Raw genomic sequence first — 25,039 nt, forward strand, 5'->3', positions numbered from 1 at the left:
ATATTATCTATTTCGAGAGACCATGATGTGCATATTATTTGTTATTTGATTAACTGCATTTAGTGATTGTGATGGTACTAGAACTTCAGATAACTAATTTCCCTGCATCACTTTAGGGTGACCACATATTTAGTGTGGTCAAGGCACAGTACAGGACTTTATATTCAACTTCATAACAAAGCTAAAACCTGACAAAATCAAAAATGGTGCAATAACTTAAGAGAAGAAAAAGAAAATAAGTAGAGTTAAATTTCAACTTAAAATGGATCATCAAGTGGGCCAATATGCCTGACTCTCAAAGGACAACAAAAAAACAAAGCAAGCTTCTGTGGATCAAAGACACTCCAAGTATTCTTATTTGCTCAACGGGTTGTATTCTGCTTTGGTGTTCCAGTAACAACTCCAGCCCATCAGTCATTTTTTCCAGGCATCGAGGAGTTGCACTAAGAAAGGAGGCATGTTTTCTTTTAGCCACTAAACTATAGGTGGCATGTATTTATGTTTAACTTGAGACATCTCATATGGTTTTTGAACATCATAGCTGCCTGGTGCTGGAATAACCATATCTGGTACTTCAGTAGTTCTTCCTGTTCTTGACAAGAAAGCAACATATTTGTTAGTCAAGTTAGGTAATCATCAAAAATCCACCGACCTCATGATCAGCAGGCCCAGGAGTAGTACAAGCTTCTTTCTGAACTTGAAGAAAGTCCAAAGAACAGAAGAACCAAATGCACTTTTCTTTTGTTTCTTCCAGTAGATATTTCTATCATTGGCAATTATGGTATTGTTTAAGATATTATAAAACCCAGGACCTGGCATTTCCTCTGTCCTGGAGTCCTTTGTGAATCAAGCAGCACTTTGACCAAATGGGGTATTTTTCAGTCCTAATGTTTTCTTCAAGGACTTCAGAGCATTTTGAGGTTCATTATATGTGCCAGGAGCAGGGGTGATTTATTTCATAGATACAAATTTAGTTTGTGAGGCTGGGAAGTCCAAGGTCTGTCTGGTGGTGGTGACAGCAAACCAGAGGTCTCACATTTGCAAGATGGTGGAAGCACAGAGAGCAGAGAGAGAGCTTTCTGGGCTTTTTTGACATTAGCCATCTTAATGGATGTGAGGTGATATCTCATTGTAGTTTTGACTTGCATTTCCCTACTGATTAGTGATGCTGAGCATGTTTTCATGTACTTGTTGGTCATTTGTATATTATCTTTGCAGAAATATCTGTTCAAGTCCATTTTTGAGTCAGATTCTTTGGTTTTTGTTGTTGTTGAGTTTTAGGATTTCTAATATTCTGAATATTAATCCCTTACTAGATATGTGCTTGTAAATATTTTCTCCCATTCTTTGGGTTGCCTTTTAACTCTGTTGATAGTGTCCTTTGATATACAAAGATTTTAAATTTTTATGAAGTCCAGTTTGTCTTTTTTTTTTTTTTTTGTCTGCACCTTTGGTAGCATATCTAAGAAATCATTACCAAATTCAGTATTATGGAGCTTTTCCCCTATGCTTTCTTCTACAAGTTTTATAGTTTGGGGTCTTGTACTTAGGTCTTTGACCTGTTTTGAGTTAGTTTTTGTATATTGTGGGAAGTAGGAGTCCAACATCATTCTTTTGCATATGCAGTTTTTCTGGCACCATTTGTTGCAGAGACTGTCCTTTCCCCACTGAATGGCCTTAACACTCTCGTCAAAATGAATTCACCATATTCTCAAGGGTTTATTTTTGGTCTCTCTATTTTGTTACATTGGTCTATACGTCTATCTATGCCAGTACAACACTGTTTTGATTACTCTCACTTTCTATTAAGTTTTGAAATCAGGAAGTGTGAGACTTACAAATTTGTTCTTCCTTTTCAAGATTGTTCTGGCTATTCAGGGTCCTTCAAGATTCCATATGAATTTTAGGATGAATTTTTTTAGTTTTGCAAAAAATGCTGTTGGGATTTTGATGACGATTGCATTAAATCTGTAGATCACTTTGGGTAGTTTTGACATCTTAAACATATTAAGTCTTCCAATCTGTGAACACAGGATGTCTTTTCATATATTTGTGTCTTTAATTTCTTTCAGCAATGTGTTATAGTTTCAATGTACAAGTCTTTCTCTTCCTTGTCTAAGTTTATTCCTAAGTGTTTTATTCTTTTTTATTCTATTGTAAGTGGAATTGTTGTCTTAGTTCCCTTTTCAGATGTTCATTGTTAGTGTATAGAAATGCAACTGATTTTTGTTTGTTGATTTCCTATCCTGCAACTTTACTGAATTTAGTTATTGGCACCAATAGTTTTTTTTGTGGAAACTTTAGGGTTTTCTACATATAAGATCATGTCGTCTACACCCACCTTATATTTTAATATTGTTTTGTAGCTTCTTTTTTCATTTAATAAATGTTTCAAACATTTTCCCATTTTTAATTCTAAATTAACCAACATTGGTTAGAACCAAGTTCTATTGGGCAGTACAAGAGAAGTGTTCCCAGGAGCATAGTGCAATGGGTGAAGGCCACAGCCTCCCCAATCTCCATTCCAGCAGGACGTACACATGCATGTCCCAGTAGAGCTACCCAATGAGCTATCAGAGTGTAAAAGCCCAGAGACTTTTTGGAGCCAAATGAAAGGGCCATGGGACTGCTGAGAGGAGAGAGCCAGCTGCTCTCAGTTGTGCCCTCCCTGCTTCTCCTCTGGCCAGCTCTCTCCTCTCAGAGTTTATGTTCCCATGTTTGGGCCTCCTCCAGGAATCTTTCCCCTTATGTGAAGGAGAAAACGATTCTACCTGATTGTACCCCATCATAATCCCAGCTTCCTTAACATACCCTTTGTTACCTGTCAAATGGAAAGCATTTGTGCTGCTGTTGTCAGATCAGCAAACTCAAAAGAGTGCCCACGGAGTGCTGTGTGTGGGCTGAAGAGGGCATCCAGGAAGGGCTTCAGGAGGGGTGACCTGAAAGCAGAACCTTCAAGGAGAAATGGGCTGTGGTAGGTGTGCAGGGAGGGACAGTGTACTCATCCAGGGTTGATCCAAGGATAGGAGAGTGCCTGATACTCTAGTGAGAGTCTAGGGTATGTGCTCATTTATCTTTTTTCTCTGTCTCTATACAAAGAAAGGCTAGACACTAGAGGTAGCTGGGAACTCATCATCATCATCACACTGTGCCACAGGACAAGTTCTCTACCCAGCCAGTCCATGAGGTCCTTTTCCTTAGCTCCACCTCAAGGAGCCCTTTAGAGGAGGTCTCTTCCTACTGATGAAATGGGAGCCACTGCTGTCCTTTGGACTGAAAGGCCTAGTGCTGTAAGGAGGTTGGGAGCCAGCACTGCTGCTGGCTTTGTGTAGGTCCACTACCATGTTTCACCTAGTCTACTGCACACTAAGAAAGGAAACATGGTGCCAGTGAGACTTGTCACACCTTTCACCAGCACACATCCTGATCTCCGAAATGTTAAAATGCGAAACGGATGCATCTTAGAAGCAATGTGACATGGCGTCTTAATCTGTCTCACAAGGTGCTTGTAAGGGTATATGTGTCCTCCCCATTTTTGCAGATTAGGAAACTGGTGTTTGAGGAGATTAAATAATTTACTGGTAAACTGCAGGGCTGAGGAGGTTTAATGCTAAAACACAGACCTGTTCCCAGACTTCATTCCTGCCCTTCTGTGGAGCCTTGAAATTCCCTATCCCCATCTCTTCCACACAGCTATTGTGGAGCCAAAATTTGACTCTGACCTTGGCGTTTCCCTGCTTCAAAGGTACATTTAAAGGAAGGCATGGGCTTCTCAGTGGTGCCTGCTGGGCTCTGCACATCTCTCTCACCTCTGCTCTCTCAATCTACCCATGCGCTGCTCTATAGCAACACATCAGGCTATCTTGATCCCATGCCATGTTCCTCTGCCTGAAACTCCTCTCCCCTACCCCATCCCACCCTTCTGGCTGTCTCCCACTCAAATTCAGGAACTCAGTTCAGTTGTTATTTCTTCAGGAAGCCCCAGGCTGAGTTAGGTGACTTTCTACCTATGCGATGTCCATCACTGGACACCTTACTAGTGAGGTTCATGTGATTCTATATCTTTACTTTATTCTTGCTTAGCCCAATACCAAGCACATAGCAGACAGCCTCAAATGTGGACTGAGTAAGAAAACATCCAGTTGATTCTGTGCATGGGCATGGTCTAGAAGACATGGACTGTAATGGGACCTGTGCAGCTAAGCCCTTGGCATGGTCTGACTCAGCTTGTATGTGCTCCTGGGTAGTCAGGGTGGCCTATGACTTGCAGGTGAGTGTTTCTGATGTGCTTCCTGAGGGGCCAATATACTATGATGTCTCACACACTTACAAAACTGAAAAAACTGAAGGCCGGGGGCATGCTCTGTCCTGATTGCCTGTCAAGACTGATGCTCAGTCACCTAGAACTTTTTTGGTTAAAATGGCAAGTGCCCAACTCAAGTTGGCTTAAGCAGAAAAGTGAATGAATTGGCATTTGGGGTTTTCGCCTGTTGTATGACAAACTACTCCCAAATTTACTGGCTTAAAACAATAGCCATTTTATTATTTGCTTATGATTCTGCAATTTGGCAGGGCTCAGCAGGTTCAGCTCATCGCAGCTCTGTGGAATCTGCTGGGATGGCCTGAACAGCTTGGGGTTAGAACCCCTTGCCCTGACTGTGTCTAGAGTCTTGATTCTCACTGCTGTTTGGGCTTTTCTATCCTCTCCATATGGTTAGCTTGGGCCTCTTCAAAGCATGGTGGTCTCAGGATAGTTGGACTTTTCACATGACAACTGGCTTTCCCCAAAGAGCAAAAGTTGAACTGCTACACTCTCTTTAGGCTTAAGCCTGGAACTGGAGCAACACTGCTCTGTCACATGCTGTTCATTAAAATGGGTCAGAGGGCCAACCCTGATTCAAGGAGAGGGAGGTACACAAGGGCAGGAGTCCTGGGGAGATGTGGTTTACTGGAGCCTACTGAAGTAGCAGAGTAGCAGTCTCCCATACAGGCCCATGGGACTGAAGTATCCAGGGTAATGTTCAGCAGGTCCAAGGGCCTGAACCAGGTTATCAGGACCCATTGGGCTCTTTCTCCCTCCTTTCTTCACTTTCTACCTGTAGACTTTGCATCAATTTCTTCCAGGCAGTGTCATCCCCACCCTCACAGCAGTGCCAGGCCACTCCCTCCCAGCCTCATCTAGCAGAGCAGCACACCCCAGTATTTAAAGCCTCAAGCTCTGGAGCCATATGCCTGGACTCTACCAGGCAGCTGTCTGTCCTTGCGCAACTTTCCTAACCTTTCTTGCACCTGTTTCTTCTTCAACTGTGAAACGAGCATGTCAGAAGTATCTGTACTCTAGAAGGTGGTGTGAGATTTGGAGAATCCCTGGGCTGTGCCACCTGCAGGGTTTGAGTGGCAGAGCAGATGCTGGGGAAAATTGGTTCTGACCTTGAAAAGACAAAGCTCCTGGGATATGCCCCATGGCTCTGGCTCTCCTGGAAGGCATCTACAGGGGCTACCCTGCTGCCGCTTTCCCTGGAGGGCCTGAGAAGAGATGGCTGTGCTGATGGTGCCCAGTCTCCCCTGCTGCAGTCCTTACCATACTTGGAGATGGCTACTCTTCTGAATTTCACAAGACTCTTAGTAGTGCTAATTTGTCGCTGCCCTTTGGTGTCTGGCAGGACTCACAGCCTGTCTCAGTGCTAGGCGCCACAGTCGGTCATAGCTCCTCACAGCCATTGGAGCAACAGAATCTGCATGGCTTGAAGCTGGGTCCATAGCCCCAAATGTAACAAGGCCCATAGCCCTTGTTTCTCGAGGCTTTCCTGTGAAGCACTTGTCATGGCCCAGATGGGCAAGAAAGCCATCTTCTCACAACCGCTTCCCTCCAGCCCTTCAGCCTGTGGGAGGGGGGGAGTGGCACCCACGACAGGTGCAGACATGCCAGCGTGGGCCTGGATGCAAATGATAAAGCACCAGGTTGAGCATCTCTGGTAATTCTCACCTGTACTCTCAGCACCTACCGTCTTTTACCCCGTGAGTATATGGTTTTCTAGATTCTTCTCTAGAAGATTAAAATGAGACTAAATAAGATCTGCCCTGTCTGGGCTATGAAAGAAGATAGACTTGCAGGCTCTCTCATTTCACACCTCTAAGTGCATCTACTGCTGGTTCTGCTCCTTCAAAGCTGGATGGAGTGAGAGCTGTGCTGGGGCTTGTCTCCTGAACCCTTGGAATGAAAGCTCAGAGCAGACCAGGACTGAACCTCCTCAGCTTTGAGCACCCTGAATTTGTTCCAGGAGGGTGGTCAGCAGCTTCTTGGCTGAACTTGACCTGTCTCCATGGAGCTCTGGTTCTTGGATGTGGGCCTGGAGGTGACTGAGGGGATTCAGGGACCAGGCTGGGGACTGCCAGCATGATGACAGAGGCTTGTTGTGGGGGCTTTTGTTGATTTGGAATTCAGTAAGTACTAGAGACAATATAACATGTAGTATGATTTCCAAACTTTCTGAGGGTTTCTTCTGATTCCCTGAGACAAAATAAGGTGCATGTATTTGCGGTGCCTGCTCACCTAGTGGCCTTGCACAACTGTTTACCCCATTACCGTGTAATGACAGTAAGAAGGAAAGTATATTTCCCCTTGTCTTGTGGAAGCTCATGCTTGATTTGGCTCTCTGGTAAGCTAGGTGCCATCTGAGGCCCATGCTGGGCATTGCCTTTTGGGTACCAGCATTAATTTTCCACACTTGCATGGGAGCCTGGCAGGCCTTTACAGCTCTTAGGCAACCACCACCTGACCCCGCCCCACCTGCACTTGCTAGGTGATTCCAGACCTGGTGATCCTCATCCTGGTGTCCACACTGCCTCTTCTGGGTGGCAGAGACAGAACTTCCTCAATTAAGTGATGCTTGGCAACAGCCCCTTGTCTATACCAGCAATTGCTGATGCTCACTGTGTTGTCATGTACCTAATTTGTCAGTGAACAAATATTACTGAGCTACCACTCACCAGGCACTGTGCTAGAGGCTGGTGGGGAACTCAAAATGTGGGGATGAACTCAACAGCAACTGATGTGCCACTTGTACCTCTTGTGCTTGTGGCCTGGAAGCAGACCAGGGAGACTGACAAACTCCCACCAGGGATGAGGCCCCTGGATTACCTTCCATGGTCTGCTGGATTTCAAGTTCTTACGGTGCTTTCACCAGTTTTGTTCACCCAACCAGCCATCCAACTTCATGGGCTCTTAGTACAGGCCTGGCCCATACTGGGCCCTGTGAAACTGCCAAGAACTAATGGCCATAGCCTTTTCCCCTGGAGGAACTGAACATCCAATTTAATGTAGAGTACATACTGTTAAGGAGGTTCAGCCAAAGGAGATGCTGAGGAGTTGGACACTGTGAACTTTGATGCAGCTCAGACATACGGGAGGGCTTTTAGGAAGCAGAAGTATGATGAGGGAAGCAAGGCGCCTGTGCTGTGGCCAGCCACTGGTCTCACCCAGCTGTCAGCCAGCCAGTTGGAAAGGATGGAAGGTGCTCCCTGTGTCCAGGCTGCCAGCCAAGTACAAATCCATGCAGTAGGAAGATATCTAGAGGTATAGCTGTGTGCTCGTTTCCCTAAGCATTTCTGACTCAGCTTTTATCATGAACAGCTTATAACCTTTACAAGCAAGGTTCCCCAGAAGGTGGCAGGCAAATGCCTAGGCAGCCTATGGACTCAGTCATTCTCAGTGATGGAATGCTTTGTCCCACTGTTGGACTTTCAGCTATCTGCTGTTGCTTGGACAGTCTTCCAGCAGTTTAGACTTTAACTGAAACTGTTAGATCACTCTACCCTTACAGGTAATTTATCTGTACCTATTGTTTTGTGCTAGGTGCAGTGATTAGAGATATTACTTGAATAACCAATATTTTAAATGTTGAGTCTGTTGCTCTTCCCTAATGAATAAAAGCCAAGTTAGATGTCGTGTGGTTTTTTCTTTGTTTCCAGGCAAGCCGATTTTTTCAGTTGATATTCACCCCGACGGGACCAAGTTTGCAACTGGAGGACAAGGTAAGTTCACGGAATAAGAGAGATATCATCACAGCCCTGCCGCCTTGCTGTGCTTCTCCTTGTCCATTTAGCTGGGGAGAGAGAATATTTGCAATTTTTCAGTATGAATGTGACTCAGTTTTAAATGTATTATTGTAATCTGTTATCTGAACAAGTTAAATCAAAATTCGTGTTTTGGCTCTAGTACGCTCTCTGTAAATATTTTAGTAGCAGGTTTACCATTCTAATTCCTATGTACTGAGTTAATATTAAACCAATCTGCATTCCCAAGCCTAAGCTTATTGAGCATGGAGAGGGGCAAGTGGTCGCATAAAAAAGGCCAGCCCTAGAGGCAAGGGCTCTGCCAGTGGTTTTCTCATCTGGAAAAAGGGAGGGCATGGTTAAACTACCAAGTCAGTCATGTAGTTATTAGTCCCATTTTCTGGCCAAAGGAATTGAACTGGGTTAGAGAGAAAGTACACTGTGGGCAAGTAAGAATGCCCATGCCCTTTGAAAATATGATCTATAATATCGTCAGTACGCTTCACCCAATGTCTGTTACAGCAATATTACAGTAACATGGCTCTGTTTGGAAAGATAAAAGCCATTTTTCATGCCAGGACACCAAGATGTGTATATGGTGGCACAATGTACCATTACCACAGAACCCAGCACTTCAGCAACTTTGCCCCAGAGCAGGGCTTCCCCCCAGCCAGGCTTCCCTTGGCAGCACCTGGAGACTGAGTGTCTTTGTGAGTTTTGGGCTAGGTGCTGCAGGATGGGTTGGCTGCAGACCCCTCTGCCCAGAGGTAGAGAACAGGAAGGGAGTTCAGGAAAGCTGTGGGCAAGGAAGATTTTTTCCTTTCTGCGTGCTGCCAACTACACCTGAGAGGAGCCTCATGTAAGAGAGCTAGACTTAGGTGGGACAACAGAGGGCTTGCTTCTTGTCCACAGAGGATGCACATTTTACCACCTTACTTGGGAGAGTAACGTCTGGGACAGATGTTTAGGAAATATTTTTACATATTGGCCAAGAGGTTATTTCAAACATGCTTCATGGTAATTTTGGCATGTCCATTTCCAGGTGTCCATTGGTTTTTGCCCCTCTGTAATAGAAAGTTAAATGAGGAGCTGGACTTTTGTTATCAGTGATGGGAGGCTTAAAAATAGAAATTATTACCAAAATACATAGATATATTTTTCAGCAGAGCAGAACATCAACTGATGGCCACAGGATCCCTGAATCCTCTTTTGGTTGATCTCCCATCTAGAGGTGACTGCAAAGGGTACATAAGAATGTAATGAGCTCTTTCTCCTGTGTTCAGGGCACATTTCACACTTGGGTATCAAAGCATCCAGTCAGCTCTGGAACAACCATGGATTCCAGGGAGCACCAAGAAGGAGAGGGAAACCCCAGTAGTGTGTGCTTTCCTCCTTGCTTTCTAGGATACACATGCACAGACCTGAAAGGCTCCTGGGACATCAACTTTCCATCCTCTTCATTTTACACAAGAGAAGTTTGGGCCCTGGGCAGGAATGAAGACCTTCTAGGGGCCCCTGGTGGATCCTTGTTAGAGGCCAGACGAGAGCTTGGCCCTCTCCTGATTTCTTTTCATAAAGTCAGGTTGGCCTCAGCTTACTACTACATCTTCACTCCTTTTGGTCCCCCTGAGAACTTGATTTTCTTCATCTTTTCTGTGATTTCCGTTAGTAATTCAAATTCAGTCTCCTTAGATCTAGTCAATTATGTTTATGGAAGCTAAGTGAGGACTTCTCATATAGTTAATAATATGTGTCAATATCAGATTTCTACTCTTTGCACATTTATTTATTACTGCTCCTTCATTCCAGGACAGGATTCTGGGAAGGTTGTGATCTGGAATATGTCTCCAGTCCTCCAGGAGGATGACGAGAAGGATGAAAATATTCCCAAGATGCTTTGCCAGATGGACAATCACTTAGGTATTACAGAGTGGCCCTTTGCAGGCTTTGCGTGTTGGCAGAGTGCCCAAGGTTAGCACATGTGTTTGTAATTAGAAAGATAAGGCCCCGTGCGGCGGTAACTCCCCTCGGCCTGCTGTCTGAAGGCACAGATGTTGGCTGCACACCTGGGTGAGTTATTCGGCAGAAGACTCGGCCCGCCCACAGAACCATCTTTGGACAGTCTGCAGGTACCTCTGGTGATTTCCTGCTCATGAGTCGTTACTGCCTGATTCCATGGGGCTTTGGGGCCAGCAACCTGGACACAGTAGGGTTCTGGGGAAGGGTGCACAAGAGACAACACCAAAATGTCTCAGGTTGGCACTGTTTTACTCTAAGTCTCTCTACCAAGACCCTTTTGGCCATTGAACAGTGTCATGGTTTTCTTTCTTGCTGTAGTGTCTTAGTTTCCCACCCCTGAGATACTCCATTAATAGTTTCTAGCCTTTGGACATCAGCCCCTTCCTTTGCTCTGTGTGTTCTTGTTCTCCCAACATGCCTCTCAGTGTCCTCAGACCTGGAGCAAAAGTTACACACAGGTCATGTGATGTCTACAACTTTAATAGTGTACGTCGTATTTCAAGTCTCCCAAAGACTGAGCTGTGAGTGCTCCTGGAGGCTCTGACCCATCACAAGTCTGGGAGGATTTCTGCTGATATTAGCTTATAAGTGCAGAATCAGTCAATCTGCAGTGCTGACAAGTTTGGAAAGTCCAAATTTAAAGGGGCTGGCTCTGACACATGGGATGAAATCAGAGCCTTATACTTTACGAAGCTGCTCCCCTGAAAGTTCTGGAAAAGGCATCTCAGCCTTTTTAGCACATGCTCTCATTTTGAGAATAATCCCTACTCAGAAATACATCTCATCAATAGATGGCACTTTGGAAATAATGAGATTTTATTGTCGTGATTGGTTTTCTTGGAAATAAGCCTCCTATTGACTTATTTCATTCAGCACAAACAATTCTCAGATTTTGCATATTTTCCCCATCCAGACTGTTCTGGTAATCTGTTATTGTAGCCCAAGTAGGTTAGTGCTTAAACTGAATCTGGGGCTCTCACACAGTAGATGCCTTAAATAGATTAGGTAGATTAGATTTTATAAACCCTTTACATCTTGCCAGACTCTGCATAAAGCAAATGGGCATGACTGTTGGATTTTCATCACCCTATTTTTTTTTCTTCCCAGCATGTGTGAACTGTGTGCGGTGGTCAAACAGTGGGATGTATTTAGCTTCTGGGGGAGATGACAAACTGATTATGGTGTGGAAGCGGGCTACGTAAGCATCATTTTCCTTTCTTCACTTTTTATTTTTAGAAGCTTCTTGGCCGGTCTTTATCAAAGTCACCTTTCCCTATCACTGAAGCCCCCAGAGCTCTGACTTCATAAGTAACAGGAAGCACACATAGGTCAGGAGCAGATGGGGTCTGACCCAGAGTCAGGAGGCCACCAACCTGCCTGGTGACCTGGTCAGCTGCCCACTCACAGGGCTGCAAAGCTTATTCCTGAAAAGGAAGGGCAAATCCCTTTTAGTGCCGACATGGGTGGCTTCATTTGTTTTGTTCTTCAAATGAAGTTTCATATGGAACCCCAATGTACAAAATGGTTAAAAGTCGAGGTGCACTGATGGGATCAGGGGCAGCGGGTGCAGAGCCCACACTCTTTGCCATTTACCTCATTTTCTGTCAACCTCAACCTGCGGCAGCCCCTGTTCTGCACCCAAAATGAGCTAGCCCTCACCTGGAAAACCATTTTTCTTAATACCTAGGCCAAGAGTCTCTCAGTATGGTTTTTGGGCCCTGGGTGACTGGATGAGTCAGGCTGGGGGACGAGACCCTACACCATTGCTCAGCCAGAGTGGCCCTGTCACTGTGGCTTCGAGAGCAGAGATATGCTGTCTCCTTTGGCCCACTTGGATGCCTCAGCGAGCTCTCTTTCTGTGGGTTTGTGACAGCTCTACAGGAGCAAAGGGTGTTGACAGAGGCTCTGCACATCAGTGGTGTCAGCACCACCTCCCCCAAGCTATAGGTGACTGTCTAGTAGGAGTTAATACCCACAGCTCTTGTGGTTTCCACGCCTCAATGGTAAAACAGGGCCATTCCATTCATTACAAGGGGACTTAAAAATACTGTTGATTCTGCTACTTTAGCCACTATAAATAACATATTTAGTACACTATTTGGAAAACTGAAAAAATATTTTTAAAATATGTATCTCATCATTCTACTACCTAAAGAAAGCCACGGTTAATATTTCGTTGTTCTTTGGTGTGTGTTCTGATCTGTGTTCCATGCATAGTTTGTGTCTAGGTTTTATGTATTTTTTTTCTTTACTTAAGTGGTATCATATTGTATATGATGTCCTGTGGCCTGTTTCTTTCACTTAGTTATATATTGTGAACATTTTCCCATGCCAGATTTGTAACGGCTATATACTGTGTCATCATGTGCATGGATCATAATTTACCTAATCAGCCCCTTTTGTTCAACAACCCTGTGCTTTCCAGCCATTGTCTGTTTTTGCTTTGTTCTGTCTGCTATGATAAGCCATGCTGCAGGAAGCATCTCTGTGCAGTACTCAGAGCACTCCACGAGTGCCTCTCTGACACCTCTCTCACACAGGTACATCGGCCCCAGCACCGTGTTTGGCTCCAGTGGTAAGCTCGCCAATGTGGAGCAGTGGCGGTGTGTCTCCATCCTCCGGAGTCACTCAGGCGGTGAGTGGGGCTGCCTGTTGGGCTGGCTCTCTATTGAGGTGGGTGGGCCCCTGACAACTATCTCAGATCAGCAGCAGCACCTCCATGCCCCCAGGCAGGTCAGTGGCCTCCTGACTCCTCTTCAGGCCCCATCTGCTCCTGACCTACGTGTGCTTTCTGCTATTTATGAAGTCAGAGCTCTGGGGGCTTCAGTGATAGGGTGGGGAAAGGTCCTTAAAGCAGCACTGTTTCTGGGCTTTCTCCCCATCACCATTAGTCACACCCTCCCTGTCCCTCAAGGTCTGTGCCTTCACCCTCTGCGTAGCCTGCCTCCAGCTACATTCAGTCTCCCCACTCCTGCCCTCCTGGGGTGTATGTTTATATCTTTAATATAGAATTTCCCACATTCTGCTGTTTATCCTGCTGAACTGAATCAGTGCCTTAATCAGTGGATCACTAAGTCCATAAGCACACTTTTATTTATTCTCCAGAAACCAGCCCAATGAAAAGTTTCTCAACATGACCTTAAGAATGTTTGCAAAGTATTTTAAATGGACTTAATATGGAAAGAGCACATTTTGCAGATTTAGACTGAAGAGGAGGAAGGTTTGTCTGTAACCGTCTATAGCCCATACACTTTGTACTCAGGTGCCACAGATTCCAGAGTGAATACAATTTAGACTTATCTCAGGAAGCCTGTGGTCTAACTCAAGAAATGGACTGAAGGGTTTTCCAGGTGGGGGGATGGACAGCAGAAGTGAGAAAGACTTGGTGTGAATGGTGAGTTTGAGGCATTTCAGCATGGCTAGGTCTTTACATACAAGGCAGGGACTAACACAAAGGCAGGCTGGCCAAGTGTGCAGGGCCAAGTCATGGAAGGCATGGATTCCCTGTCAGTGAAGGTGTCCCTTATCATGGATGAGATGGAGCCATTAAAAGTTTTGAAGTACAAGAGGGGGGGTCTTTCTGACAGCTCTGTGAAAAAGGAGGTTGTTTCAGTGGTTCAGATGAAAGCTATAAGGTCCTGAACTAGGCTGATGATAATTGAGAGGGAGAGGAGGAGAGTGATTTGGGTACTGCTTAGGGCAGGGCATGGGGGGAGGGATGATGTTGATTCCTAGCTTGGTGCCTAGCTAGTGATGTCCTCTACTGAGACCGTAAGGGCAACAGGCTTATGGGGATGGACACCAATTCAGTGTGGGATGTGCAGGGTTTGAAGGGATGGGAAAAGAAATGTCAAAAAACCACTGGAATTGAGCCGGCAGCTCTAGGGGAAGACAGGGCAGGAGTGAGAGATTTGGGAGCATCAGCTATAATTCACTAGCTATATAGCTCAGCAAATACTTTGTAGACAGTTTAAAGGAGAACAAACCCATCTTTTGGTGGCCGCAGATTGAATCCTCGTTTGTGAAAACTGAAACAGTAGCACCATGTTATTGTTTGATAATAAAAATGTGTAATTTGCTCTTATTTAACAGCAACTCACAGTAGAGTCTAATTGGGCTTGTCTGGAACTTGTCCCATGTGCCTATGAGAGTGCCCATGCATGGGGTGGGGCCTCAAGTAAGGACGGGACCCCTAACCTGAGACTCAGGGTGGGCCATATCCTCGAGTTTTCTCCTGCCCCATCACCCCAGGGGTCTCCTTGACCAGGCAGGTAGGGTTGGCCACTGTCAACTGGGGTGCCTGCCACTCCTTTTTCACTGGTCCTGGTAGCAGGTGAATTGTTCAAGAAGAAAAATCAGTGAAAAAGCAGAAATAAATGCATAAGGAAGCACTGGGTCTTTGAAAAGCAAAGTGCAAAAAATACAAGTATATGCTTGGCATATTTGTGTGTGGGAAGAAAAAAACCTAGACAAAATTAGAAATAAAAGGTCTGGAAAAAAACGTTTAACACAGATGGAAAAAAATCATCAAAGAGTGCAATGTAATGTTTATACTATTAAGTTAAAAACAAAATAATAAAATAAATTGACAATTTTTTTAGAAAAAATACAGGTTTTCACTATTGATACCATAGGGTTAGGAAAACCTGAACAGAGTAAAAACCAAGTAAGAGGTTGGAAGGTAACTTCAGAAATGGTTCCTGATTCTAAATTATTTGTCGATGCATTGTTTCAAGCTTTTAAGGAAAATTATATGGAACATAGAATTTTTTTTTTTTTTTTTGTGGCTGTCCAGTAAGGGTATCCAAACTCTTGACCTTGGTGGTATTAGCACCGTACTCTAACCAACTGAGCTAACCAGCCAGTCATGAAATATTTATTTTTCAAAGGAAGATTAAATGTGATTTATAATAGAAGAATTTTGTGTACAAAGAAATCTATTAATATAACTTGACATACTAAGAAGTTAAATAAGGCCACAATGTCATCTTAGGTGTTCTACAAGGAATATTAGATAATTCAACATCAATTCCTAATAAAAATGCTTTTTTCAAAATGCTCTTAGAAAACTAACATGAAAGTCCTGTGTCTTTTTTTGTTTGTTTGTTTATCTTTTGTTGCTGTGATTGTTCTTTATTTTTTTCTTTGTTTTCTTTTTAGAGTTCTGAGTCTTTTTAAAACCATTAGCAAATATTACAGTTCACAGTTAAGCCTGGTTTCCATTTATGTCAAGAAAAGACAAAGAAGGGTGCTATCAATTTGTTGCTCTGGAATTTCTGCAGTACAATTAAACAGAAATCAGAAGGCAAACATACTGTAAAATAAGATAAAAATGAAATGAGCATGGCATTATTTCACATCAAGAAAAACCAAAGGAATAAAGCTCTTAGAATAAATGAAGAACTGAAAAACACTTAGAACTAGTAAAATGAGTCTTTAAATTGGCCTCATACAAGAACAATTTTTAATTATTTATGTTTCACTAGTAATAGCCAATTATATTATCTAATGACAAAAGGAGAACTCATATACAGTAGGATCAAATACTGTAAATACTCAAGAATAAACTTACCAAGAAATGTATGAGATCTCTAAGACTTAAACCACAAACCTTTTTTGAGAGGTATAAAATGACCACTTCATAAATGGAAAGACTAATTAAAATACATTATTTTTTCCCAAATTGATATTTACTCATCTGTGTAACAAGTATTAATTGAACACCCGTTATGTTCCAGGCACTGTTCCTCCCTCTTATAAAAGAGACAGACAATAAACCAATCATGTAGATTTGAAGATGAGCACTAGGGAGCAGAATCCTATAAGAAACTAGAAGATGAAGGCTGGGAGCACAGTAAGGAGGTGGGGTCCTCAAGGAGAGCCTTACAAAGAAAGTGACATTTGAGGGGAGACCAGATGGAGGTGAGGGGACAGCCAGGGCAGAGGCCCTGGAGAGTGGGTGTATGCTCAGGGAACCACCAGGGGGCTCAGGTAGAGGGAGTGGGAGGATCTATGAGACCATTGTGAGGTCTCCTCCCTGAGTGAGATGGGAAGGCCCAGCAGGGATTCGGGCAGAGGAGTTGAGGAGACCTATGGCAGCTGTACAGAGTCTCCATGATGAGGGCTAAGGGCAACACTAAGGAGTCCAGTGAGGAGGCTGCTGTTATAATATAGGTGAGAGAACCTGGGTTGTAACATGGAAGTGCTGAAAAGTCATCAGAGGCAGATTTCCTGGTGGATCAGACACAGGGTGTGAGATAATCTGCAGCGGAATCTGGCAGCTTCACAGACTGCAGCCTAAACAATGGAAAGGATGCAGTTGCGGTAACCTGAGTGGGGATGTCTGTTTGTTGGGGGAAATGTTTCAGTTTGGTTTTAGACATATTAGGTTTGCCAGTCTAAGTGGACATGCCGCATAGGAATTTGAAAATAAGAATCTTTGAGGAGAGAGTTCTGGGTAGGAACAGAGTCCGAGGATGAAGCCCAGGGTTTGGAGAGATGAAACCGGTAAAAGAGGAGAGACCAGTTATGACAGTTAAGAGAGCATTTGAAGGAAAAGGGAATGAGCAGCATGTCACACACATTGTAAGAGGTAAAGTGAGGACTGAGGATTAACCATTGGACTTGACAGCATGGAGGCCACTTGTCCTTGAAATTATAATTTATGTTGATGTCGTTGGATCAAAGCTTGATTGGAAGGTGCCCAAGAAAGACTGGGAGAGAATAGAGCTAGATTCAGTCAGGCTGGGTCTTGTCAGGTGCCTGTGAAGACATAGGAAAAGAGAAAGGGGAGTGATGGAGAGATCCCAGCTGGAGCAGGATAGAGGTGAGGATGTGGGCAGGGCCAGCAGACAGTGGAAGGACAACAGCATCAGTGGATCACAGCTCCTGGCAGTATTAAAGTATTGTTGGAGTTGAGAGTGAGCTGAAAGCATGGAGCTTATGGTTGGGGTGTGGGAGGGTAGGAATTGAGACCAGGGTCGGGGGGAGGGGAATTGCAGTGATCTGTCATGCAAGGTCTCTGGACCTGACCATGGGAACAAATGGAGTAGAAGCTGAAGTCACTGGATGAGAACAAGGAGTTGAAGGAACCAAGAGCCTTAGGAGTTAGAAGAGTCATCTTCTTAGAATTACCAAGAATGATGGCAAAAACAGTGAAATTTAAATCTTCAAGTAAAAGGAGGGTCTCAGATGTGTTTAGGTCCATGAGAAGCAAAGGGGGTGGAATATATAGTCTGAAGACAGAAGCCATAAACCTGGAGTTTAGTGGGGGAAATTATGTCACATATGTGGACTTACTGCAGAATTCAGCAGTGACTCCAAGGGGCATCTGGAAGGATAAATAATGTTACTTATGAAAACATTCAAAGTGTCAGTGATAGAAACATCATGAGCTTCAGGGTAAAGCTAACAACACTGAAGGAGGCTACAATGTACTTAGGTAGGAACTTGGTGTATTGTGAATGAGGTATATAACTTATCATAAATGGAAAGAATTCTTTCATGTGCTGTAGTAACCTTTAAGAGCTTGTGAGTGAGGAGAAATTAATTTAGATCCTCACTAAATACAGCATACACTAAAATAAATTCCAGATATTAAAGAAGTAAACATTCTAAATAATTACATGAAGAAAAAATAGAACTGAACATTCATCAGAACTAGCAGAGAGATTATTTTTTAAGGTTAATAGGCAATAGAAGAAATCACAAAGGAGAATAACAGGCTATTTATTACATAAAACTCCTACAATATAGAAAGGCAAATAGGGGGCTGACCCTGTGGCGCACTCGGGAGAGTGCGGCGCTGGGAACACAGCAACACTCCCGCCGCGGGTTCAGATCCTATATAGGAATGGCCGGTGCACTCACTGGCTGAGTGCTGGTCACGAAAAAGACAAAAAAAAAAACTAAATTACACCAAATGCTTACAAACGAAAATCATTGAATATAACAACTTAGAAAGGCAAATAGGGCAAATAGAGTGAAATTTGTAGCTAATATCTATATTATAAATAGTCCATAGAAATTGTTAAGAAAATCATGTATCCTTTCCGGGTTCCCATCTGACCACTTCTTCTCTGTTCTGGTAAAATTCTGATGTTTACGTGTGCACCCTTCCCAGACTCTAAACTCCTAGAGAAAGCTCTTATTTTCTTAATTTTTGTAGGTACATCATTCATGTTTGTTAGACCCACTACACAAAAAGATCTCCCAGTAGACAGTCACAAGATGTGAGCAAATTAGTTCAAAAAGACAACTTTAGATAATAGACAAACAGACCTAAAAGAATTTTACATTCACTAATACTCAAATTAAAAATTAAAAATATCAATATATTTAATAAATTAGTCAGAGGGGAAAAAATTGTAAGCTTCTTTGCTAATGGAGTTTTGAAGGGGGCATTCTGCTTATAGAAATGTAAAGTCATAGAGGTTTTTTTAAAGCAGTCTATGGCCTATGAAGAGGTTCAGATATTGTGCCCAGATTTCCACTTTGGGATATCAATCTCAGAGAAATAATCTAGAGTGTGGAGAGCGACATATACACATGTGTTTGTTAGCATGAAAAACTGGAATGCAGTCAATGTTCAATGTTAAGTTAGGTCTGTTTATGGTAGTGAATGTTCTCAATGCATAGAATGCAGAGCAAAAATGAAAAGAAGCTGTGAAGATCACACAGGCGATTAGTATTCTAAATACAGCATGCTAGTGCATACACAATGTGAACTACAAAGTGCAGTGCAGTGTGAAAAAATCCGTCAATCTGTCACTGAAGATTTTTTAAACTAGAAAAAGTGCAATAGAAATTTCGAACATTTTGCTTATATATCTTTTAAATATTCTGTGGAGAAAAGGCTACATAGCTACTAACTTACCGCTTTGTTTCTTGAACAATTATTCTTCCATACACCCACCACTACACCAGGCGCTGAAGTTAGAAAAATAAATAAGATCACACCCTTCACACCTCAGTGGCAAGATAGGCATGTTTGCCATCGATATCAACAGTTGACCTTTATCGATGCCTTGGTGTGTGTCTGGCCCTATGCTACAGCAATTCCTCACATTGAATCCTAACAATAACCCTATAAGGATAGAATTTTTTGTTTTTTGTTTTTAATCTGCCTTTTACAAATGAGAAGACTGAGTCACAAAGAAAAGAGCATGATTAATTGTTTGGGGGCTCCATCGGGAAGGGGTGTTCCTGGCAGAGTCTTGGAGATAAGATCCAGTTCAGCAGAAGGACCAGAAGATGGCTTTCGTTCCATTTGTCAGCAGTTCTTGAGCTCTGTGTGCCAAGCATTCTGCTAAGTGCTTTATCTCCCATGTCTAGTGGTCAGAAGGCTCTCTGAGGAAGGCCCAGTTAGGATCAGAAAAGCAAGTTAGTAGAGTTGAGGAACATGCCCATGGCCAAAGACCTAGGAAGGCCATGGTTCTAACATATGGGTGTGATGCCACATGCCACCCAAGTTCTCAACTGTTCCCTCAGTTACTTCATCTGTAAAAGGACTAAGGCACTGGGGTTAATTAGATGCTTTAAATTTTATGACCAATGGAAAGTCTTAGTGGAGAATTTTCTCAAGTTGCTTTAAAAAAAAGTCTAGTTGTGATGGTCCCAGGTCGAGTGACCTCAGACATGAGAACCCCAGGGATGGTTGGCCCAGCTAGCAGACAGGGATGGTGCTTAGTGCCCACCCTAGCTCAAGTCTGCATGCCAGGTAAGAGATCTCACCAAAAGCTTTCTGTCTTATTCCAGATGTGATGGATGTAGCGTGGTCTCCCCATGATGCCTGGCTGGCCTCATGCAGCGTGGATAACACTGTCGTCATTTGGAACGCTGTGAAATTCCCAGGTCTGGGGTCTTCCTCTGACTGGTTGATGGAAGAAATGGGCCACATGCCAACTTCAGTGTCTGGAGTCTGGGAGTGGGCTCTTTGTCTCCTTACTCCTGGTGGCAGCAAGGGTATCACAGTAGCCTGGGATTTATGTGTCTTGTCAGTAACCCAGTTCTTTTTTTTTTCTCTCTGAGTTACATTTGTTTAAGGTTTAAAAAGAGGTTTATGCTAAAGAAAATAGTAATTGAGTTCTGGTGTGCATGGACCACAAATCATGAGGGTGGTACAAGGACAACTGGTGTTGGGGACCCTCATCCAACTTGTGCCCGGTGTTCCCACACATGCTGGATGCACCTCCCACCACTGGGCTCTGGCCTCAGCTCAGTTGTCATCTCTGAAGCTCTTGAGGAGATGTGAGCTAACACAAATACAGTTTTTCAAAAAAATTAATTTTTCGGGCCGACCCTGTGGCGCACTCGGGAGAGTGTGGCGCTGGGAGCGCAGTAGCGCTCCCTCCGCAGGATCGGATCCTATATAGGGATGGCCGGGCGCTCACTGGGCGGCTGGTCACAAAAACGACAAAAAAAAAAAAGAAAATTAATTTTTCTTATTCATCATGTTTAAAGTCACAACAGATGGCATAACCTGGCATAGTGTTACAAATTATAACTAGTAAAACACTTTTCATATTCCTGCTCAGTATCTATAATATATATTCCTTGTGGGCTAAAATGTTTCATCCATGGACTTAGGTCCACGTCATTTTAACTCTCTTTGAAAGCCACTAGCATGTGTGGGGATATTTGGTTTGGCCATGAGAGGGACAGGTTTAGAGACCAGAGTGGCATTTGGATTACAGATCTGTAAGAGGTGCTCTCATGCACGTCTTTGTCTTCAGGGATGACTTACAAAAGACTCACTCAGCCAGTGCCCAGCCCCCTGAGCTGTTAAGGCCTGCTCCTTATCAGGGAGCTGCTAGGGAGGTTCACTGCAGAAGTGTTGATATCATAGCCCAGGTGGGCATAGGCTTCTCTCCAGGAAGGGCAGCCGTGGACAGGTCCACTGGCTGCAGACAAGAAATGGGAGCAGAACTGGCAGCTGAGGTGCAAGCCTGGGCTCCTCATTGCCTGCCCCACACATGGGGGGCATGTGCAGCCTCAACCTGCAAGTGTTAGCTGTAGCTGAAGGGAAACCCACAGTGCTTGCCTCTTTGATACATTCATTTCTTCAGGTTGCTTTTGCCTTGGTGGAGATCAAATTAGGGGGCCCTTCTGCCTGTGCCCAGGGGTAGGGGCTGACCAAAGCAGACTCCTGAAGTCCCTTCTCTTGGATGTCCAGCTCACATTTTCTCCGTAGAGTCACTGTTTTCCCCTAGGTAATACCTTTCCAAATTTCTTTTATTTTTTTCTTCGCAGAAATTCTAGCTACTCTGAGAGGTCATTCTGGCTTGGTGAAAGGGTTGACTTGGGACCCTGTTGGTAAATACATTGCCTCTCAAGCTGATGACCGCAGCCTGAAGGTGTGGAGGACACTAGACTGGCAGTTAGAGACCAGCATCACCAAGCCTTTTGACGAGGTAACTGGGGATGGCCCAGGGAGCCCGGGGACCCCAGCAGCTGCCCCAGCTCCTTACAGAACTCTGTGCACAGAGAGAGCTGGCTGTGGTCCAGACCACATGGGTGAACACACAGTCTGGGGGCCTGAGAAGACCAGTCAGGGTTCTTTGGGGTGGGCACTCTGGGGGCCTGAGAAGACCAGTCAGGGTTCTTTGGGGTGGGCACTCTGGCCCTAAGTGTCAGAAGATGGAAATTGTACATTTCTGAGAAGCTGTTAAATTTTCAACTGTGAAGTGAAAAAGATGTGCAGATTTTAAAACTGAAGAGAACCTTAAAGCTGTAGAGATATCCCCACATCATTGAGTCACCCAGCTCACTGCCACAGACATGGATGAAACTGTTTCTTAACAATGTGGAGTTGACATTGAGCTGCCCTACAGAGGGCCTTGTTGGAGGTGGAGTGGGTGGAGGGGATGGAGGAGACTCTCTCTCACATTGTTCCTGACTCTGCTTGTGTGCCTTTGCTTGCTGCTGTCTGCTGTGCAGGCGAGACAACTTTTCTTAGGTGAAGTTAGCAGTATGGTTTGCAAAGTGTTTGGAGATCAGAATACAGTGGCATCTGTAGTATTTTACTATCTCTTCCTTTATTTGAGTTATGATTTTGTTTGGAATCAGAGCTCAAGATCACGTTATTCATTAGACATTTATTAAGTGCCTATATATGTAAGGCAGTCCTGGGTAAAAAGAAATAGAAGTGGATTGAGATGGAGTCTCTCCCCTTAAAGCTTATAGTACAATGGGAAAGAACAGACATTCACATCAGCTGTAAGTATGGTGATGGAGTTGTCCAGAGTGTGCAGAAATGGCCCAGGTGGGGTGATTACATCAAGGAAGGCTTCTCGGAGCAAGGAACTCATGAGTGAAGTTTTGCAGGAAGACTAGGTGTTTACCCACTGGTCAGGGCTGGCTGCAGGAGGAAAGTAGAAATTATGTATTTGGTTCTCCCTAAACCAACATTAGTTCCTGAGCTGGGTATATGAACATCGGTTTTCACCTTACTTAGTCCTGCCCTCCTCAGTTACAGCTGCCTGGTGCAGGTGATGTAGGCCTTCACACCTTCTGGAGTTCCTGAGGGCTCCAGATGGCCGGGGTTCTGTGAGCTGTGTTCCTGGGGGCAGCTGCAGGATTGTCATGAATACCAGCGAGAGCTGGCAGCATTCTTCAGCCTCTGCTAGGTGGGCCTATCCTGCCATCAGGGGTCTGTGGCCCGAGCTGGAAGTTGAGGCAGGTGATGTTACTGCACTCATGCCTTGCTTTGCCCTGTCCCACTCTGGGGCTGTGAGGTCAATATCTTAACCCCTATGTCTTTAGTGGTGCCCCCGGCAAAACTTTAGCTTCAGGGGGCTGACTTTGGACCCATGTCATCTCACTTTGCAGGAGGAATAATGTGCAGAGAGCTGTACCTCAGCCCTCAGTCCAGGTCAGGGAGACAGTGCCTTTCTGCTGTGCCTTTACTGTTTAGAAGGACTGTACCAACCTTTTCTCCTTTGTGGGTGTCCTCACCACCCTTTGGGTGAGGAGACAGGCTCAAGGGAGTAAGTGATGCCTCAGGGTTACTTTGGCACTACAGAGACAGGCTTCTGCCAGGCTCCTGAATGTCAACAGGGTTCTTCTTGAGGATGCTGTGCACACATCATGTGGTGAATCAAAAGTAGGTCAGTGACCAGATAGATTTGGCCTACACAGAGCTGGCTGGTTAGCGCAGTTGGTTTGTGTGCAACCTTGTGACACCAAGGTCACAGGTTCAGATTCCCATACCGGCTAACTACCAAAAAAAAAAAAAATTATTGGGCTAGTTGGTTAGAGTGCACCCTTGTAACATCAAGGGTGCAGGTATGGATCCCTGTCCCGACCAGCTGCCAAATACAAACAAAAAAATAGATTTAGCCCATACAGCATTGATGGGTCAGAGAGGTGGCCTTCCTGCAGATCACAGGTCTCCTCAGAGTCTATGCTTCTGTGCTGTTGTTCTTTGGTCAGCTCCTGTGGGGGAGTGTAGGATGCTGCAGTTCCCAGACTCATTTGACAGAGAGCCCTTTTTCATTGGGCCATCTGGAGAGACTGGAGTGACAGCTGTCAGTGTAGCCAGAAGCATGGGGTACACACTCTATCATTATACATTTGCTAATCAGAGTTCAGTTTTATCCTTGAGGCCAAAGTTTTGGTCATAAAGTTGGCCTTGGGCTATTTTCAAGCACAGGTGTTTCTTTCAGTGTGGAGGGACAACTCATGTGTTGCGGCTCAGCTGGTCGCCTGACGGGCATTACTTGGTGTCTGCCCATGCCATGAACAACTCTGGCCCCACTGCCCAGATCATTGAACGGGAGGGCTGGAAAACCAACATGGACTTCGTTGGGCACCGGAAAGCTGTGACCGTTGTGGTGAGTTTGCTTGGCCTCTGGAAGTCCTAGCCAGCTTTCAGCACCACCCTGAGTAGCCTACATATACCCTTAATGTCTGGGGAGTGTCAGACTCTCCCAGGGAGTCTCCCAAGACTGGGTCACATGGGGGACTGAAACCATAGGCTCTGAGATTGAGCACATCTTGATTCTTGTTTCATTTAAATACTTATGTTTAAACATTTAAAAACCAATTTTATGAAATAGAATTCATGCCTGTTTTTTGGGCAAACTTTAACGTGGTGAATATCACCAAAATCAGTCTTTGGTTAGAAATAGTATATCTTTGCATTAGCCTTATACACACTCAGGTCTGCTAACGGGTACTCAAGCACAGTGTGCACACCGAGTGGTGTGCTTGTCCCCACCCTGGCAGTGGTCAGTTGTAGCTGCAAGGCTGTGCTGTGGATCACTGGTGTGCTTGTCCTGAGTCAGGAGCTGCTTGCCCAATCTCACTATGGAGGGCGAAGAGTGCCAGAGATGTGAGCTGTTGTTAATCTTTCAGGCTTGAAATATTGGCTATTTCTGTGTGACTCTAACTAAAGTGTGTCCTGAGAGTGTCCAAGGCAAGCTCTTAAGCAGTTGTAAATAACCTGTGAGCATAGGATTTTCCCAACACTGGGCGACCAAACAAAATAAACAAAAGATGCTGATCCCAAAGTTGATAAAAAATGAAGGATCATCCAAAACCCTGATCAAAAGGGCTCATCATTGCCTGTTTTTAAATTGATAATAAATATAATATATTGCACCTTAAAATATAAATTTTATAAGAATAAAATATTGATTCTTTAATTTTTGTGTTAGAGTCCGTGTAGGATTTTGTTTGAAACCAGGGCCTTATTGCTAAAATGTTTGAAAAATCACTGCTTCATTTAGCACAGTGTTTCTCCATGATTCTCTCATGTGATCCTCACCAACCACTTTAAAGTCTTGATGCCTGCCTTATGGAGAAGCCCATGGAGCTCCACAAGGCCCTACAGCCTATTCAGCAGGAGTGGGGACTGAAGCCCAGGATACATGCCTCCAGATTCCATAGTCTCTGGTCTCTGTGCACCCCTAACCATTCCTGCCTGCCTGCTGGAGTTAAAACCCCTCTAGGCCGCCTGACACCA

At 44.3% G+C, this 25,039-nt stretch overlaps 1 protein-coding gene across 2 annotated transcripts in view; it reads left to right on the top strand.

The window, feature by feature from the left end:
* Positions 1 to 25,039, top strand: part of LOC134369294 (protein HIRA) — an 83,320-nt gene that overhangs the window by 12,969 nt on the left and 45,312 nt on the right. Inside the window, exons 2-8 of one of the 2 annotated variants that reach the window (XM_063085644.1) lie at positions 7,972 to 8,034; positions 9,865 to 9,975; positions 11,182 to 11,272; positions 12,615 to 12,709; positions 19,831 to 19,926; positions 21,325 to 21,485; positions 23,739 to 23,906. In XM_063085644.1, the coding sequence (XP_062941714.1) occupies positions 7,972 to 8,034; positions 9,865 to 9,975; positions 11,182 to 11,272; positions 12,615 to 12,709; positions 19,831 to 19,926; positions 21,325 to 21,485; positions 23,739 to 23,906 (785 nt within the window). Of the gene's footprint in view, positions 1 to 7,971; positions 8,035 to 9,864; positions 10,185 to 11,181; positions 11,273 to 12,614; positions 12,710 to 19,830; positions 19,927 to 21,324; positions 21,486 to 23,738; positions 23,907 to 25,039 lie in introns of those variants that run through there. The other variant, XM_063085645.1, reaches the window with a different exon arrangement.

Source organism: Cynocephalus volans, chromosome 2 (assembly GCF_027409185.1).
Source record: "Cynocephalus volans isolate mCynVol1 chromosome 2, mCynVol1.pri, whole genome shotgun sequence".
Lineage (NCBI taxonomy): Eukaryota > Metazoa > Chordata > Mammalia > Dermoptera > Cynocephalidae > Cynocephalus > Cynocephalus volans.